This window comes from Dipodomys spectabilis, unplaced genomic scaffold, assembly GCF_019054845.1.
Source record: "Dipodomys spectabilis isolate Male_0828 unplaced genomic scaffold, ASM1905484v1 ptg000018l, whole genome shotgun sequence".
NCBI lineage: Eukaryota > Metazoa > Chordata > Mammalia > Rodentia > Heteromyidae > Dipodomys > Dipodomys spectabilis.
This window is the reverse complement of record NW_024870695.1, coordinates 8,003,423-8,022,716: the sequence shown is the minus strand read 5'-3', so window position 1 is coordinate 8,022,716 and position 19,294 is coordinate 8,003,423. Positions and strand designations below refer to the sequence as shown.

Genomic DNA, 19,294 nt, shown 5'->3' with positions numbered 1-19,294 from the left:
CCCCACGACCCAATCCCCCCCCCCAAAAAAAAAAAAAAGTTCACCTGCCACATCCCAGTCCCGGGGGCAGACGGAAGTGTGGTGGTGATAGTAGCTAACATAGCTTCCTTCCGGCCCCTCCTCCCCCACTTTTTTTTGGCCAGTACTGAAGCCTGAACTCAAGACCTCATTCCTCCTTAGTTTTTTTTTCTCAAGGCCAAAGCTCCACTTCTGGCTTTTCCTCTGGTTAGAGATAAGACCCTCAATCTATCAGCCCATGCCGGCTTTGAACCGTGATCCTCAGATCTCAGCCTCCTGAATAGCTATGATTACAGGCCTGAGCCACCGCCACCCGGCTGCAATGAACTCTGGTGGGCGCGGTCCCTGCGCTCTTCAGCTCAAGGCTAGCGCTCTGCTGCTTGAGCCACAGCGCCACTTCTGGTTTTCAAGTGTTAATTGGAGATAAGAGTCTCATGGACTTTCCTGCCCGGGCTGGCTTTGAACCGTGATCCTCAGATCTCAGCCTCCTGAGTAGCTAGGATTACAGCGTGAGCCACCAGCTCCCGGCTTGCAATTTTTGTTATTATTAGTGTCAGTCGTAGGGTCTGAACTCTGGGCCTGGGCGCTGTCCCTCAGCAGTTCAGCTCAAGGCTAGCTGGTCTACCACTTGACCCACAGCGCCACTTCCGGTTTTTCTGTGTATGTGGTGCTGAGGAATCGAACCCAGGGCTTCATGCCTGCGAGGCAAGCGCTCTACCACTGAGCCACCTTCCCAGCGCCTCTTTTGTTATCTTACGCAATCCTACAAACAACCTTCTTCAGGGGCGATCTCGACTTCACGTTCCAGTAGAATCCACAAGGGAAGGAGCATTCGTGGCAGACAGGCGAGAATGCGCACGCGCCCAGCGCTAGGGCGCTCCGGAACTCGCCGCTTGCTCTGTTACCCAGAATTCGCTGGGAGATGGAAGAGACCAATGGCTCAACAGGATAGGGGAGTGTCTCGGTTGATACTAGGAACCTGTATCGCTAAATGGGCTGGAAGTTCCCGTGAGTCTTTGCCAGTCTCACCTCCCTCAAGTGAGAATTGGACTATCCCGACTCTTTAAGAGCCGGGAGCACGGGCGGGAGGCTCTCTTCGTTCTGGCCCTTATGCAGGTAGGTGTTGTGTGGGGATACGGTTGCAAGCCGCGAGTGCAAGAGGCCGAGGTACGCCGCCGGGAACATGGTTCTCGGGAGCTTAGCTACAGGCGGCTGTGGCCCTGTTTCCGGCCCTATTTGTGAAGCCCGGTGTTGGGGCACCTCGGGGGCCGCGTTGGCTTAAATCCACGGCGGCTTACAGTCGTGTGTTCTCTCTGCAGCGCCACCGCCACCGGAGTCGGGCGTCCGCGAAGGGTAGGACTCAGTTCCCCCGCCCGCCATGAAGAAGGCAAACATGGGGAAATTGGGTAGGTTGGCGTCCGCGCGTCTGAGGCTTGGGGCACCTGGGTGCTCGCACGTGGACGGGTTGCAGTCAGTGCACGTGGCTGGGTTGCAGTCAGTGCACGTGGCTGGGTTGATGATACTAGTAATAGGAAGTGCCGTCAGATGCGAGAACTGACGACTTTCACGTTTACATCTGAATGCAGTCCCTCGAGCCTCGACATGTTTTAGGTATGTGTTGGGATTTGTACGAAACCACTTCCCTTTTCTAATGTTTCAGATTGCTCTACGGCAGGAGGTTGGAGACAGCAGCATTTCACTCGCTATGAGGTAAGATCAAGTGACTAATCACTGGGCCCTTGATGGTTTTAGCTGCATTTTCTGTAGTATTAGATTGTCGGAACCAACGGCCTGACTTGTGAGTTATGGCGACTCTTGAATATCTCCTGTGAGTGTTAAAGACAAGATGTCTGGAGGGTGGGAGAAGAGATGCTTGGCTGCTCTGATGAAATCACTAGTAGGAAGTGCCGTCAGAAGCGATAACTGACGATAACTATTCCTGGCTGACTGCAGTCAAGTGAGCTTGTGAGCAAGCTAGTGAGCTGTTGGGGACACTATTATGTTGGTTTGAACTCTAAACATGGTTGTTATATTTGCCCAGGTTGCAGATTAATGGAACCAGCTGAGATGGGAGCCAGAAGACCCGGCTTTCTATGAGGTAAACATTGGCCTTTACTGACAGAACACCTCCTACTAACTAGAGATTGCGGGGGAGGTAAGAGCTGAATGTAATGTAGTTAGGAAGGGGTTCCCACTGCCTTGGAGAAGTTGCCTGTGTGCTCTGTAGATGAGACCCTAGAATAGCTAGTTGGAGCTATGGTTTTTAAATATTGAGGGGCTTGTGGGTCTTAGGATGGGTTTTCAGTTTGTGACTTTATAAGTAGAGGCTTTCATCAGAAATGGTTCTGTCCCTCCATAGGTGGCTATGGTCTCTAGTCCTTGGAGTTTGAGGAAAGTTGCATGCAGTTCAGCTCAGTCTAAGGTGGTAAGTCTTGATCTTCATAACAAATTTCAGGGTGGAATAACTAAGCACCTAGTGGTCAAAAATTGATTTAAAGAAATGGATATCGAATGATGAAATCACCCAAAATAGCTGGAATTACCGGCAGATTGGAAGTGGTGAGCCTATGGTTTTCTGAAGGTGTCTTTAGGTTGAGTGAATGCTTGTTGGTTGCAGCCAAAAATTAGACTAAAATGTAGTTTCTTTGCAGGATATATCAAGAAGAAGACGGGCCATCCTGGGGGTTCATAGCTGTCATTTTTTGATTTGGAATTTGGAACCCTGCTGGGCTTCAGTGTTTGCAGAAGAAGCCTGCTCACCCTGTGCCAGACCATCCTTAAAATTGGTCTGGCAGGTTTTTTTTTTGGTTCTGGTCGTGGGGCCTGAACTCTGGGCCCTGGGCGCTGACCCTCAACTCTTCAGCTCAAGGCTAGCGTTCTACCACTTGAGCCACAGCACCACTTCCGGCTTTTTTCTTTTTGCTTATGTGGTGCTGAGGAATTGAACCCAGGGCCTCAGGCATGCAAGGCAAGTGCTCTACCACTGGGCCACATTCCCAGCCCTGGTTTGGCAGGTTTTTTTTTGGAACATGTTAGATGGCCCAAAATAAACTTCTGTACTATTCAATAAACTTAAAATTTTCTTTGTTTTGTGGGGGCGTTGTTTGTTGTCGATCATGGGGCCTGAATGCTGTCCCTCAGCCTTACAACTCAAGGCTAGCTCCCTACCTCTGGAGCCACAGTGCCACTTTGGCTTTTCTGCTTATGTGGTGCTGAGGAATCGAACCCAGGGTCTCATGCATGCAAGGCAAGCACTCTACCACTGAGCTTCCCAGGCCTAAACTTTAAATTTTCATTAAGCCCAAAATGTCTTCACACAGCTACCATAAACTAATATGAAATAAAGAATTCTTTGTTATTGGTTCTTAAAAATGTGTATTTGAAGAAAGTAAAACTTGTGATTAGTCTAGCTTTAGCAACCATGTTTGTAAACTTCTGGTCAGTCTAAGCTGTTTTTACAACTATAGACTTAGAGGCGCAGAAAACTCTCAAAGCATTTAAGGCATTCACACTTCTGTGTCCCACCTTAGCTTTTGAGTCATGACTTGGCTCCATTCTGTCTACTTGGAATCTTTGAGCAGTACAATCTCCATCCTATGTAGTATCTGCCCTACTTGTAGAGGCTTATTGGCCAGTTTTGATCAGATTGTCCTAGGCTGTTCTACTACATACTTGGCTCACAAAATTTTACTGACTTTTGAGTACCTAAATGGAAATGGTTGGCTCCTGATCTTGTTAGTACTGTAGAAGAGGCAGGTGTGTGTGGGTAGTCTCCCAATTTGTCTCCTGTTCATGGTCCTGACTTTTAAATCAATAGTGAAATAGCAATGATTAAAAGTATACTTTAGCAGCTTTTTTTGCTAAAGGGAATGAAATCCACCCAGAAGGGAGGGAGCCAGGTTCATTAATGGCCCATGTGAGGACTAGGAATTTTCAAAGTTTTTCTAGCTTTAAGTTTGACCTAGACATGCTGTTAGGACAATAAACACTGCAGGGTGGTGGCCCAAAGTGAGGCTTTCGAAGTGTGCTGCCAAATGTTCACACTCATCAAGACTACTGTGGGATCCGCTGTCAACCACCCTCCTTCCTCAGTAGGATCCTAGGATTGGGAACATGTTTAGCATCTGTCTGGAGTTTGCCTTCCAAAGATGAGTTAAGAGTTGTGAAGTCCTGTGTTAGGTGTAGGTGCCATTTCCACAAGGCAAGGGCTACACTGAGAGGTCCCTGGAGTCTCAAGCCACCAAGCAGGTACTCTGGGGCATGTGTCTTGAGTGGTATGAATTAAAGCCATGAACACACCCTTTCCTGGTGCACTGGGCTATTTTTCTGTGTGGGAGGCTGCCCAGGTTGACTTGGCAGCCATAATCTCATCCCCAAACTGCTTTAGCCTTACACAAGGATGGTCTGGTGATGCGCTCTCAATGTCACGTTTCAATTGCGGTTCCCTTGCTCTCTTGGTCTTCGGAAAGTACCACATGTAGCCCTTCAGAGTCCTGGCTCACTGTCCCTTCCCTGGCCTCCTCCCCACTGGCAGGACCCTCCCCCAGCTCCAGGATGGTTGGTAGGTGGCCCTGTTTTGGAGACCGCTTGCGCAGGCTGAGCAGGAAGGGCTGGGGCAAAGAGAAGATGTCCACATTGTTGCCCAAGTCAATCCAAGTGACATTGGGAAACTTGCTGGGGTCCTTCAGCATGTCAGTGAGGTCGCGCAGCAGGGCCCGGGTCAACCGGTTTCCATTGAGGGCTAGTGTGGTGAGGCGAGGCAGGGTGCTGAGGGCTGGCAGTAGCTGCAGGACCATGTCATCTGTGAGGCCCGTGAAGCCCAGCTCCACACTGTCCACCTGCTCACCACAGCGCTGCAGGTAGCTGGTCACCCGCTCCAGGTCCCGGGAAGTCAGTGGAATGCCTGACAGGTCCACTGTATTGTCTGGAGGGTTCCCAGTCAGGAGAGCCTTGAGGCTGAAGGAGAGAAGGGGCAAAGTTCAAGTCAAAAGCCAAGCTGAAGGCATGCATCAAGTGGTAGAGCAAGTGGGAGGCCTTGAGTTCAACTGTGGTACCAGCAAAAGCAGAAAGAAGCTAACAATATAAGGGTTTTTATGTAGTATAAATGCAAAGCATTCAGGATATTACCTTCTTCAGGTGAATGATGAATAAACATTTGTAGCTGTCAAGATGTCTGTAGACACCTGGGCTGAGCCACCCTTGAGTGGCAGCTGAGTCTTTTCTAACAGGCTCAAGGACTATGAGGCCTGTCTTTGAAGTTTCGCTTCCCAGTTAGGGCAGCAGGCAGGGGAGGGCTCAGGGCCCAGGCCTGGTGGGATCAGTTGCCTCCTCAGGACTCAGCCCCTCCCTCTCCCTGCCATCTGTTTCAGGCTTCAGAACCAGGTTGCACTACCTGCTGGTGGGTGTGCCCTTCTCTCTTTGCATTGGTAAGATGTTCTGAATTCCCAAGTACCCCAGGCTAGGCCCTAGGAGGCCCCAACCCCAGGAAGGATGAGGGGGGAAGGGGCTCACAGGTTAAGGCAAGGGCACAGATTGGTAGAACCAGCCAAGTCTCCTGAAACTGGGAGGCTTGTTTGCCTCATAACCGAGTTGCAAGGTAAAACTCCCAAGGCATGGCATTTTGTGTGTATATGCTGGTACTGGGCCTTGCACACTTGCTTGGCTTTTTTGTTCAATGCTAGCACTCTACCACTTGAGCCAAGGCTCCTTTGCTGGCTTTTTGGTGGCTAGCTGGAGATAAATCTCACAGACTTTCTTTCCCAGGTTAGAATCAAATCAGATCTCAACCCACTCAGTAGTTAGATTACTGGTTTGTGCCACCACCCCTAACAGGAGGTGACATATGAGTTGACTTGAAGATAAAGTATGGGCCATCAGCAGAGTTTGGGAAGAGTTCTAACAGAGGAATACAGGTGCAAAGGCCCTGAGGCTGGAAGGCTTAGTGTGTTTCTAAGCCAGCAGGAAGGCCAATATGGCTAGGGTCAGGAAGAACTGACAATCACAGTCCCTTGTGTGGATTTTACTCAAGTATGAGAAACTACCTGAGAGAAATGAGCAGGCTTCATTTACATGGATCCCCAATGAAGAATGGACTGGGCCTACAAGTGTGTGCATCAGACAGAAGAGGTCCCTAGATACCCACAGAACTCCTTGTAACAGTGAAGAAGTAGCTCACAAAGCTGCCTTATGCATTCCAGATCCCATGGCTTCTCCTATCTCTTGTCAGTTCCCATCTATGGCTCTTGCTGTCAGTCTTCTGTCTGCCTGGGAAGGCCTCCCTAAGATCCATTTTCTCTTTCAGTTTTGCAGGTGGAGTGTACAGAAGGAGGTACCAGAACTTGCTCTCATCAATAAGATAGGAAGGGGCTGGGAAGGTAGCTCAGTGGTAGAGCGCTTGCCTTGCATGCCTGAGGCCCTGGGTTCGATTCCTCAGCACCACATAAGCAAAAAAAAAATAAAAATAAAAAAGCTGGAAATGGCACTGTGGCTCAAGTGGTAGAGTGCTAGCCTTGAGCTGAAGAGCTGAGGGACAAAGCCCAGGTCCAGAGTTCAGGCCTCACGACCGGACTCCCCCCCCCAAAAAAAAAAAAATGATAGGAAGGCAGTCTCGAGCCCACAAAGCCTTACTAAAATCTCTCAGAAGGCCAGCCACTCTACCCTGGGTCATTTGCAGAAAACCTGCCCTCCAACACCCATCCGCTTCCTTTCTAAGATGCTCCTTGCTTCTCCGTAGTTTTGATTCACGTCCCCCTAACCCTTGCCAGTCTTCTTTAGAGGCCACACAGAATCCCAGAAGGTGCTTACTGATGTATGGGCCAGGCACATGGCTACAGTCTGGGTTCCCCCAGGAGAACATCCCAGAGAACCAGAGGGTTGTACTGGAAGCACCCACTTTTAGTACTCTAGTAACTAGAAACTCCACATCTCTCTCCCTGACCCAGCTTCCATCATACATATCAGGTAGGGTGTCCTACTCTCCTGGACCTTAAATTCCATTTGCCCTCATCTCCTTCCAGCAGGCTTCCCAGACACTTCCTTTGGCTCTAGCCCTTCCCTTTAACCCCCTACCCTAGCAGGGCATCACAACCAGGAGCTGGGGCAGAAGAATGAGCCACAGGAGATTGTGACTCACCAGGCCTGTGGCTTCCTCTTCACCAGTCCACGGTGGCGCCTCCACTGGGAGTGGGGGCTGAGGTGGTAGGTCAACTGCCGGCATAGCTTCTCCATGGTGCCCAGTGCATCACCTTCCTGCAGAGGCAACCACAGGTACAGGTCCCTGAGTCCTCATGAGCAATTAGAGGTACAAGCCCCTACCCCTAGAATTCATGGTCCCTTAGAAAAAGCACAGTATCACAAAGATGAGCAGGGGTACAAGCAAACAAGGGTCTGTGTGTGTGTGTGTGTAGCTAAGGATTGAATCCAGGGCTTCATGCATGGCAATATATATATATATATATATATATATATGTATATATATATATATATATAGCTATACACACACACACACATATGCCTGGTACAATGGTTTTACTTTTTGTGAATTTACTGCTACTACTGAAAAATTGAGATTTACATAAAAAGTCTGGGGGTTCCTGGCAATTTGGCTGAAGCAGACCCCTTGCCAATGATTTGTTGTGATACCTACCAGTCCCTAAAATCCAGGAGCATTCATCACTTACTTGTTCAGTGAATATTTACTGAACACTGAGCAGATTATTACACACTTTCTAAGAATTCCCATAATGCTGGGCACTGGTGGGGCTCACACCTATAATCCTAGATCCTCAGGAGGCTGAGATGTGAAGAGTGTAGTTCAAAGCCAGACCAGACAGGAAAAGACATGAGACTCTTATCTCCAAATTGGCCACCAGAAAACCAAAAGTGGAGCTGTGACTCAAAACGATACGACACTAGCCTTGAGAAAAAGAGCTCAGAAGCAGTGCCCAGGTCCTGAGTTCAAGCCCCATGGCTAGCAAAAAGTAATTCCCATACCACTCAAGGGCAGTAAGTCCTGGCATCATCCTCCTAGAGGAAGACAAGAGAAGAAAGGGAAGAGAGAGGAGGTAGGAGGATGAGGGTGCCTGAAGAAGTGAAGGATCTGAAGAGGATCCAGGAGGCAAAGGAAGCCTCAGAGTGCATGAGGTTGATTTACAGGAGACCCTTGGATTCTTGCTTAGCCTAGGCACACAGGTGGTTCATGGGAAATAGTGATTACTAAGGCAGGAGCAGGAGCTAGATCCTGGGGGCTGCCAGGAAGTCAATAGAGGGGATATGGGTCTCTAGCAGGATGAGGTGTGTCTTTTGGGACTTTTATCTGACTCCTGGTTGGAGGTATAGAGGATGTTTGAGGACCAGGCCCACAAAAGGGGCTGCAACTACACATTCAACTGGTGGTGCACTGGATGGAGGTGTGGGTAGGGTGTGAGTGAAGGGATCCAAACTTTGGGCTGGGGACCTGGGCAGAACACATGGGGCTCCAGCTGGTCATTACTCAATGAGCAGCTCTCATGTGGGGCCATGCTCAATCTAAGAGGCTTTGGGTACTACTAGCTGGGAATGCTACAGGAGTTATGGAGCTGGGCACATCTCTCAGCACTTGACTGAAGCCAGCACAGACTTGGGGGTGGAGGACTAGTAGGGGCTGGGTGAAGGCTGACTTCAGAGGCAAAAGAATAGTATATGGGAACGGGATAATACAACAGAGTAGAGCCATGGTTCTCCACCTTGGAGCATGGTTCTCCACCTTGGAATTGCAGTGGAGAAAGTTGGAACACAGAGTTTTGTTTTCTTTTTTTGGGTCCGGTTGTGGGGCCTGAACTCTGGGCCTGGGTGCTGTTCTTCAGCGCAAGGCTAGTGCGCTACCACTTGAGCCATAGCACCACTTCCAGCTTTTTTTTTTCTGCTTATGTGGTGCTGAGGAATCGAACCCAGGGCCTCAAGCATGCAAGGCAAGCGCTCTACCACTGAGCCACCTTCCCAGCCCTTGTTTTCTTTTTATATCAGTACTAGGACTTGAACTCAGGATCGCTCAACCTTTTCTGCTCATAGCTGGTATTCTACCATTTGAGCCACATTTCTAATTCTTTTTGCTGGTTAATTGGAAATAAGAGTCTCATAGATTTGTCTGTCCTTGTTTGCCCACACTGGCTTCAACAGTCGATTCTCAGATCTCAGCCTCCTGAATAGGACTCCAGGCATGAGCTACCAGCACTTAGCTGGCACCAAGAGAGTTTAAACAGCTCCCTGTGATTTCCTTATCAGACAAGAAGGACCCAGGGGGTCAGGTAGCATCAATTTCAGATGCCCTAAGCCCTAATGTTTGCCAGTCTACCAAATCAACTGATCTGAAGCCTAGAACTAAGTTCCTTATCCTAGGTTCCTCCTCCAGTCACTTTCCAGGGTATCCAAAAGCCAGTCTCAACCTTCCCGCCTTAAGAAAGAGAACAAAGAGATAGGAGGGGCGTCAGTGCATTCATTCTGCCACAAGGGGGCAGCTGTGCACAAAGGGAAGCTCCTGATGGACATAACTGAAATTGAGAAACTGAGGGAGCCTCAGCCTCTTCTCTGGCTAAAAAGGACAATAGATACACAGCACACATTTAATAGAGCTAAACTGTTATTAAACATGAGTTGATGCTCTCATAGTGAGAGGTCCTTTCTACTTGTCAGAATTAAGCAAATCGATTTTTTTTTTTTGATCCTTGGGATGGAACCCGGGGATCTCATATGCGAGGCAAGCCTGCTACCTTCCACTAAGCCACACCTACAGCCCTAGAGCTGATATCTGTTGAGCAAGCTACATTACCATGCCATTCTGCTCTCTCTCTCTGCCCTCCAGGTGAGAAATTTTGTCTTCTGCATAGGTTCATTCAAGAAATTTCTATCATTTACATGTAGAAAAGCCCCTAGCAAAACCATCTAAGTTTTCTCCCCACTTCTTCCCTTTCCAGATTCCCTCTAGGCCTTCTGGTAAAGAACAGGACTGGGTGGGGCTGGCCCTGAGCAGGAGTAAAAAGAGAAGGTAGGGAGGACAGGAGGAAGCAAGCTAAGAGGAGGAAGTGCCACTCTGTGTTGTCTTAATGTTGAGAGACAGTGGCATCCCTGTGTGGCCTTGGCCAGGAAGCCTTGTGTCAACAGGCACTATTTGTTAGGAAAATGGAGGAGAGAGGAAGGAAATAGGCCAGACTTGATCTTCCACAGGCAAGGACTGTTTATTGAGATAGAGTGGTGAGGAACACAGCCTTCTCATGGGCTTGGAGACTGTGTAAGAGCTGGACAGGAGCTCTTTTCTTCTTTTTGCCAGTCCTGGGGCTTGAACTCAGGGCCTGAGCACTGTCCTTGAGCTTCTTTTGCTCAAGGCTAGAGTTCTACCACTTGAGCCACAACCACTTCCGGCTTTTTCTGAGTATGTGGTACTGAGGAATTGAACCCAGGGCTTCATGCATGCTAGGCAAGCACTCTACCACTGAGCCACATTCCCAACCCAGGAGCTGGGTTTTTATGAGGTCTGAGCAAAGAGGCAGAAGCTAATGAAAAAATGATTAGGTCAAGGGAAGGTGGTAGGGAGCTTTTCAGTTGGGCCACAATGGAATGTTTATAGCCAGGTATAGACTGCCCTGCTAGAGTCAGACCGTCTGCAGGCAACTTTGGTGGGCTGCCTGGTATCTGTATGCATCTGGGGAAACAGGGTAGGAGTCAATCCTTCATATTCCATCTTTGGATACAAGGGGCCAAGAGGGGAGAGGCAAGCCCTTCACCACATGCTACACATGTTCCGCCCTTTTCAGGAACATGAGACACCTTTCCATCACCTCTGGAACCTGGCACCCTATAAGTAAACTAGGGGCTGTGGGCAGCCATATTTCCTGCTTAGAGTAGTGTGAGAAAGAGCTATTCTCTAGAAGGAATGGAGAGGGAGGCAAAGGAGAAGAGGAGGGATTGGTGGACTGTGGCCATGCTTGCCTATAGTTCTAGGGCCCCTACCAAGCTCAGCTGTCTTTGAGTCGACAAAACATCATAGTCTGTAGGATAAATTTCTCCTGATCTGGCCTAGGTGGTTGTCTTTATTTGCAACAGTCCTAGCCTATGCAGAGGACTCACAGGTAGTTTGCAGAGGCTCTGCAGCTCTTCCTCCCACCCATGGGGAAGGAAGGTGATGGAAGGAGCAGAGCTGGGCACAGGGAACTGCTCTTAACTTCCCAGTGATGCTGCCTGGAAGTTTTGGGGAAGGGTTCTGTCCCTCAGCTCTTCAGCTCAAGGCTAGCACTCTACCACCTGAACCACAGAGCCTCTTCTGGTTTTCTTAGTGGTTTTTGGAGATAAGAGTCTCCTGGACTTTCCTGCCCAGGCTGGCTTTGAACCAAGATCCTCAGATCTCAGCCTCCTGAGTAGCTAGGATTACAGTTGTCAGTCATCGGTGCCCAGCTTCTCAGTGATTTTGAAGATGCTTGAAGCAGACCTATAGCCCCACTCCGGGAAGACCTACCACCCCCCAACACTGTTCCATCTGTCAGCTGTCAGCCAGTGATGCCTTCTGCCACCTTTACTTCCCCAGGTACTTCTGTAACAGCCCCCAAGATTCCAGTAAGAATAGCCCTTCACTCAAAGGCTACCCTCATCCAGTCATTAAGTCATTCATTCATTAAGCACTGACTGAACCCATCTTTTATTATGCACTGCCCACAGTTCCAGATAGACACTGTGTTGGTACAAAGCTTACTCTTTCCCAAGGTCCACTCTCTGCCGAGGTCTGAGCTCTGACACTGGGCCAACTGGCTTCTCTGTTCTCTGCTTCCAGTTGGCATCAGCTAATGGAAGCAAGATCAAGGGCAGGAAGAGCAAAATGTTGAGGGATTCATCCATCATTCTTCCCTTGCTTCAGCACATGTGGAAACCAACCTCTCACATGAACCTCTTGTTTATCTCCTGGCATCTGTGCCAGGGGCACCCGCCACCCCCAGTACTGGGGTCTGACAGACTGAACGGAATGGCAGGAGTAGTGGTATGTGACTTGAGGCTAGATCATGAAAGGTATCCTGGCTTTGGGGATAAGCTGGCTTCATGATATGATGTCCAGCAGTCCTGGAGACTCCTGCCAACAACCTGTAATGTGCCATTTTGGAAGTGGACCTACCAAGCTCTGTCCAACCTTTTTTTTTTTTTTTTTTTTCTTTTTGGTGCCAGTCCTGGGGCTTGAACTTGGGTCCTCAGCACTGCCTCTGAGTTTTTGTGCTCAAAGCTAATGCTCTACCACTTGAGCTCAACTTCTGACTTTTTGGGTGCTTAACTGGAAATGAGTCTCACAGAGGTTTCTGCCTGGACTGGCTTCAAACAGTGATCCTCAGATCTCAGCCTCCTGAGTAGCTAAGATTACAGGTGTGCCACCAACGCTGGGCTTCTGTCAAGCCTTCTGATGCTTGCAGTCCTGATCAATGTCCTGAGACAGCGTAGAGTAGGATGCCCTGAACTGACCTGGAGACTGTTCAACAACAAATATCTCCTTTTTTTGTTTATTTAATCTATTCATTTTGAGATAGAGTGACTTGCTATGTTGTCTAGACTGACCTCAGAGTCGGGCTGAAGTGTTCCTCTTGCCTCAAGCTCCCAAATATAGCTGGGGCCACAGGTATGTACCCCTGTGCCTGGCTCAATGTCTAAATTTTTGGGTAGTCTCTCACAAAGCAATAAATACAGCAGCTTATTGGAGAGCTGCCTTACCTTGGCTCCTGTGTTATATAGCTTCCTCCACTGCTCCTCGGGTATTCAACTTTCTACTGCTGGGGTCTTTGGGTGTCTCACTGGTCCCCGTTGACTTACTTTGTCTTTTTCTGGGGTTTGAACTCAGGGCCTAAGCACTGTCCCTGAGCTTTATTGCTCAATACTAGAACTCTCCCACTTTGAGCCAAAGTGCCATTTCCAGTTTTCTGGGGGTCAATTGGAGATAAGAATCTCACAGGGTTGGGAAGGTGGCTCAGTGGTAGAGTGCTTGCCTCGCATGCAGGAGGCCTTGGGTTCGATTCCTCAGCACTACGTAAGCAGAAAATGCCAGAAGTGGAGCTGTGACTCAAGTGGTAGAGTGCTAGCCTTGAGTTGAAGAGCACAGGGCAGCACCCAGGCCCAGAGTTCAAGCCCCACAACCAAGAGGAAGTCCAGAGAGGATGATTAGGTCAAGGGATGGAACCTCAGCCACAGGAGGCTCATGCTATTGGAGAAGGCAGTAAAGTCCCTAGATAAGAAAGGATCTGATGTGCCAGCAACAGAAATGTGCTGTGTGACTGGAGAAGAGCATACAGGGCCAAGAATGGTAGGGATGAGATGAGAGATAGGGGTGTCTTTTATTTATTTTATTGGGGGCCTGAACTCTGGGCCTGGGCACTGTCCCTCAGCTCTTCAGCTCAAGGCTAGCGCTCTACCACTTGAGCCACAGAGCCACTTCCGGCTTTTTTCTTTTTGCTTATGTGGTGCTGAGTAATCGAACCCAGGGCCTCATGCATGCAAGGCAAGCGCTCTACCACTGAGCCACCTTCCCAGCTCCCCCCCCCCCACTTTTTTTTGTCGGTCGTGGGGCTTGAACTCTGGGCCTGGGCGCTGTCCCTCAGCGCTTCATCTCAAGGCTAGCACTCTACCACTTTAGGCACAGTACCACTTCCTGTTTCCTGAGTGGTTTATTGGAGATAAAAGTCTCACGGTCTTTCCTGTCTGGGCTGGCTTTGAACCGGGATCCTCAGATCTCAGCCTCCTGAATAGCTAGGATTATAGGCATGGCCACCAGTGCCGGGCCCTTTTAATTTTTTTTTTTTGTGGCTCTGGGGATGAAACTCTGCCTCACAACCTAGGTCAGGGCTCTATCACAAACCTGTGGTTTGGGTTTTATTTAAACTAAAAACCGTACTGAAGAATTTTCAGTAAGGTCTGTGTGTAATCCAATTAACCCAGCACTAACGAGCTTTCTGGCTGCTCCCCAGAGCATAGGAGGTGGGAAGGTGGTGCTGATGCTTGGAAGCCAGTTGTGTGCTATTTTAGTTAGCCTTGGAGACAGGATGTGGTTGAGAAGGGGAGGGCAGAGGACAGGGACAGATGGGCAGGTCACTAAGTATGGCTCCTTTCAGTACTGCTCTCAGACTATTGGGACTGGCTCTGCCTTCCATCACAGAGCGACAAATGTGCCCAGGAATTTCACTGGGATACCTTCACTTTGTAGGGGTGTTAAAGCCCTGTCCATGTGGCCTGAGATCCCTGGCTTTTCTGTCTCATCAGGCTTTTGTTGAGGGGCTGTAGTCTCAACAAGGGAAAGATGATTTGTAGGGGCTTCCCTATGAGACCAGCCAGAAAGGGCCATTTCCTTCTTTCCATCTAACAGCCAGCTGATGGAGGGCTATCGGCTGTAATTAACAGTCCTAACATCTGTGTACACCTTCTGGTCCTGTTAACTTGAGCTGCTAGGACAGTCTCAGAGGCAAAGAGCTAAGAGGAGGAAGTTGGCTTCTTAATTCAAGGCTGGCACTGTACCACTGACCATGCCTCCAGTTCCAGCTGTTCACTGGTTAATTAGAGATAAGAGTCTCATGGACTTTTCTGCCCCCCAAAAGGTTTCTTTGAACCTTGATATTTATATTTCATCCTCCAGAGTAGGTAGGATGACAGGTACCTGGCTGGCTTGTTGTGTTCTAAGACTCTGGGTGCTATTATGAGGTTGCTGTTCCCTTATCAGTAAACACCTTGTCTTCGGTGCATGGGAGGGCACACATGCCAGGATCATCTCACTGAACCTTCCAAACAACTTGATAGGAGAGGCATGATTTTTTTTTTTTTTTTTTGGTGCCAGTCCTGAACTTGAACTCAGAGCCTGGACCTTGTTCCAGCTATTGTGAACAAGGCTGGAACTCTACCACTTTTTTTTTGGTGGTTAATCGGAGGTAAGAGTCTCATGGACTTTCCTGCCTGGGCTGGCTTCAAACCAGAATCCTCAGATTTCAGTCTCCTGAGTAAAAACATGATTTTGATTCCTCTTTTAAGGTTGAGGAAAACAAAGTTCAGGGAATCAAGTGATCTAGAAAAGTCATACCACATGCAATGAACTGAAGGTTTGTGTCCCCATTCAATTCCTGTCTTGAAACCCCAGTACCCAGGGGATGAAGTTATGAGTTGTGGCTTTGGGAGGTGGGGTTGGTTCATGGTGAGATTAGTGCTCTTATAAAGGAGAGGCTAGCAAGCTTTTTATCCTCTTCCTGCCACACGAGGACCCACAGAGGAGGCAGCAGTCTTTGACCAAGATGCGGTTTTTCACTAGACACTCAGATCTTGGACTTCCAGCTTCCAAGACTGAGAGAAAAATATGTATACAAACCCTCCACCCCACAGCACTTTATATAACAGCCTGAATTGACTTAATAGTCCAAAATGACTAACAAGCTAGGTACCACCCACCCCTCCAGTCCAACTCAGACAGAAAAGAACCAGAGAGCAGGAGCTCCAGGTCCCCCTTCTAGCCCAGCCTGGTCCTGTTTTACCAGGTCTGACAGGCAATTAATTACTTCCTGTGTCCAGCCCAGCACTGGTTCATGAGGTAGTCCCAAACAATACCAAAGTTTCTCACAGAAGTATAACCTTTCTCACATCACATTATTACCTGATTTTTGTTTTTCTCAACTCTCAAGTGGGCATGAAAATACAGCTTGCCTCTGTGTGTGTGTGTATACAGGGATATGAGGGGGGCCTATGTCATTTGTCTAAACTGGAGGCAATTCAATCAGTTTTTAGAAAAGGCAGATGTTTGGCTCCTGAAGGATCTCCTATAAGTCTGTCTCTGGTGCGTTCCTGCTTCTCCAGACTGGACCATGTATAATCTGAGTGAGAGATGAGGTTGCTGCCAGCCATAGTTGGTTAGTTCCCATGGCTCTTGGCATCAATTAGCTTTTCTCTCTCAGGCCTCCAGGTTCCCTGCCAATCCTCATTACTGTCTTTTTTCTTACTATCTCATATCTGAGCCCAGTATCCCTGCCTTCTGCTGACCTTGGTTGGATCCCAGTAACCCACAGCCAGCCCCACCTCAAGGTCTTGCAATCGCAGGCAGCTCCAAGAGCCTCTAAGAGAAGGTCCTCAGACAAAGCCACAGATGTAATCAGCACCAGGAGCCTCCTTTCCCTGAAGCAAAGTTCCAGCTCTCTGGGGACCACGGTGTTCCATGGTCAGATCTGTGCTCTGAAAGGTGCCCACCTCACACCCCAGGACCTGGCTGGCTCAGACCCCAACGCCCTACCGGCTTGGGGCAGTGGATGTAGCGTGCCAGGCTGATGATGAGGTCGTGTGTGATGGGGTCCACCAGGTTCCGGAAGCTGGCATAGCGATACAGGACATCATCCAGTGAGGTTGACTCCATGCCCAGGTCCTGCAAGAGCAGAGGATGCCCAGAGGTCAAGTGCCATCCAACGCACACAGCCCTGCCCAGGAGAAGCAGGTGCAGCCTGGAGGCAGCTCAGCCTCTTAAGAAACTAATCAAGAAAGAAACCATCTGGAAGACATCAGGAACCCCCCTCCCCGCCCCCCCGCCCCCAGCCTGTTTATCTCTCATTGAGGAAGAGGAAAGACCAGTATCTGCAAGACCCCAAGCTCTGCAGTTCCTGGCTTGTTAACCTTTCTCAAGACAACTTCCCCACCAAACCTTGCCTCTGACTTTCTCAAGGATGTAGTCAAGGAAGGCAGGCTTGGAGCTGGTGATTGCTTTTCTCCAGAGGCCAAGTTTGGAACTGACCTTCATAGTGAAAGGATTGTCAAGGATTGTTTATTGACCTCCATTTGTATTTTTTCCCCTACCTCCAAGAGTACTCAGACTGCTGCTCCTGTAGATGACCCAATTTCAGTGTTCCTTTGCCTTGGAGGGGTTTGTGTTGGAGTTCTAAGGTGAAGCTTCCAGATATCTGCAAGAAAACCTCAGCTTGGCTCCCCGAGAAGGCATTATTTGGGGTCTTCCAAATGAGAAGGAAGGGGAATGGAAGTGAGTGCCACAAAGTGGGGCAAGGAGGTGGAAGAAACCCTAGAATAGAGGTTACTCTGGCTTGAGAAGGGACACGCATTTGAGTGTAGAATGGAGTTCAGCACATGCCACCCCCAAATGACATTGCAGCACTTGAGCAAACAGCAGAAGCAGGAAGTCCTCCCTAACCTTCTCCCATCCTTCTCTCCTGAAGCAAAGAATTCCCTGACTTTCCTCTACAGTGATAGTTCATGATCTCATCCCAGGGAAGTACCCTCTATTACCAGAGGAAAGAAATCCCTTTATTCTTGAAAACACAGACATCAAGAAACTTTACAAACTTGCTAAATTTCTCCAAATGTATTAGCACTAAATCGAAACTTTTCCTCCACTCAGTCTTTTGCATACTATCCATGAAAATGTATAGATTTCTCACCTGGCACCGGTGGTTCATGCCTATAATCCTAGCTACTCAGGAGGCTGAGTTCTGAGGATTGAGATTTGAAGCTAGCCTGTGCAAGAAAGTCTGTGAGACTCTTGTCTCCAATTAATCACAGAAAAAGCTGGAAGCAGAACTGTGGTTCAAGTGGTAGTGTGCCAGCCTTAAGCACAAAAGCTCAGGAAGCCCCCCAGCTCCAAGGACTCTGTAGAGATCCCTGCCCATCAGCAAGGGTCACCAGGGTATGGCCGAGATCCATGACCAGTGTGAATCTGGACCCAAAGGCCCTGCTCCAGCTGGTCTGTGCTCTGAACATTCTATGATTCTTTTACAATGCCAGGGAATGGGCAGTTTGTCCCATTTGCAACACAACCCAGCTTGCATTTCCCGTACTTGGCTGCTGGGAACTTGACAAGAAATTCTCTGCTTAATAGAAGTAAAGAAATAAATGTTTTTCCTATTCTGGAGTGCTGGACTAAACACTACAATTTGCTAGGCCCTGGGCAGGGAATGTGAGGGGTATCTATCTGCCTGGGTTCCAGAAGAGGTGTTTACCAGTCATTGGATGGGATAGTCTCAATATTTCTGAACACCTTTCCTATGTGATTCTCAGAAATCCCTGGAATGAAGGAGGCAGCTCATCAGCATTCCAATCTATAGCTGGAGAAATAGAGGCCCATACAGGCTGACTTCTTGAACTGTGGCATTTTAGGCATGGTGGGGTAGTGGTGGGGCTAGACCTCAGCTCTGGTCTGTTTTAAGGACGATATATGAACTTACCCACTACGAGGGTGAGCTGGCCTGGGCACTGGAGGGAGGTTTGGGATAAGGTCCTGTGTGTTGTGGCCAACATGTTTAAGAGCCAAGGAAGAAGGGATCTTTGTGGATGGATCCAGAGGGGCCAGAATGCCATACCCTCTGTCCTGTGAAGGGCTTCACAGAACACACGTGGAGAATTTAGGAGATACTCTGCACTCTGCTTCTTATCACAAGGACACCAAGGGGCCAGCATAGGGAGCTGTGTTCCACCAAACCTTATAGGCCAATCTCTGCTGTTGCTGTAGCTTCCTGCAGAGCTGGGTCTGCAACATGGCTGAGTGGCAGGGGCTTCTGAGCACTGGCCACCAAGTTCCAGGGCTGGATCCTGTGCAGAACCAAGTGCAATGCTGGCCATGACCTCTGTCCCCACCTTGGTCAGTACTGAGCCTAGGACCTTGAAGCAAGCTAACTAACATGGTTGAGTCTGCGTTCTCCTCTTTATCTGAGTGACTCAGCCAGCATCTAGGTGAGAAAAACAGAACAAAGTAATGAGGGCAAAGCCTCTGGCAGGGAAAAGTCTTCATCAGTGATTCTTCTCTTCCTTCCTGGGGTCCCTCTCTCTCCAAGCAGTGGTGCTTGACCTCTTTCTTTCTTTCTTTTTTTTTTTTTTGGGGGGGGGGGTCTGGTCTTGGGGCCTGAAATCTGGGCCTGGGTGCTGTCCCTCAGCTCTTCAGCTCAAGGCTAGTGCTCTACCACTTGAGCCACAGCACCACTTCTGGCTTTTTTTTTCTTTCTGTTTATGTGATGCTGAGGAATTGAACCCAGGGCCTCGTGCATGCAAGGCAAGCGCTCTACCACTGGGCCACCTTCCCAGCTCCATGCTTGACCTCTTTCTAAACCAGGTATCAATCTCAGGATGTGTTAAAGCCATAAACACTCAGGAAAACACAGGTGTCAGGGCAGGACAGGGACCTTGACACATAAAGCCCACAGTGGTCTTAGGGTCAGAAGGGTGTATTTGGGTTGTATGGACACAGTGCTCCAGGGCACACTATTACCCAGCCAGGAATGATCAGAATATACCCATCTTGCCCATGGTAGGAGGC

General features: G+C 49.0%; 1 protein-coding gene, 1 long non-coding RNA gene and 3 other non-coding genes across 6 annotated transcripts in view; 4 read left to right on the top strand and 1 right to left on the bottom strand.

The window, feature by feature from the left end:
* Positions 1 to 1,093: 1,093 nt before the first annotated feature.
* On the top strand, positions 1,094 to 2,886 carry LOC122103335. The gene is made up of 6 exons (XR_006146739.1): positions 1,094 to 1,134; positions 1,338 to 1,424; positions 1,679 to 1,728; positions 2,060 to 2,116; positions 2,378 to 2,443; positions 2,670 to 2,886. It is a non-coding gene; the product is annotated as an uncharacterized LOC122103335 (long non-coding RNA).
* On the top strand, positions 1,528 to 1,600 carry LOC122103635. Its single transcript, XR_006146808.1, has one exon. It is a non-coding gene; the product is annotated as a small nucleolar RNA SNORD49 (small nucleolar RNA).
* Positions 1,897 to 1,967, top strand: LOC122103634. The gene has a single exon (XR_006146807.1). It is a non-coding gene; the product is annotated as a small nucleolar RNA SNORD49 (small nucleolar RNA).
* On the top strand, positions 2,528 to 2,599 carry LOC122103639. The gene has a single exon (XR_006146812.1). It is a non-coding gene; the product is annotated as a small nucleolar RNA SNORD65 (small nucleolar RNA).
* Positions 2,887 to 3,327: 441 nt separating the features above from the next.
* Lrrc75a (leucine rich repeat containing 75A) overlaps positions 3,328 to 19,294 on the bottom strand; it is a 43,941-nt gene continuing 27,974 nt past the window's right edge. Inside the window, exons 2-4 of one of the 2 annotated variants that reach the window (XM_042673896.1) lie at positions 16,277 to 16,405; positions 7,151 to 7,266; positions 3,328 to 4,974 (exon numbers count right to left, since the gene is read on the bottom strand). In XM_042673896.1, coding sequence (XP_042529830.1) covers positions 4,443 to 4,974; positions 7,151 to 7,266; positions 16,277 to 16,405 — 777 coding nt within the window. In that variant the 3' untranslated portion in view covers positions 3,328 to 4,442. The remainder of the gene's footprint in view (positions 4,975 to 7,150; positions 7,267 to 16,276; positions 16,406 to 19,294) is intronic. The other variant, XM_042673897.1, reaches the window with a different exon arrangement.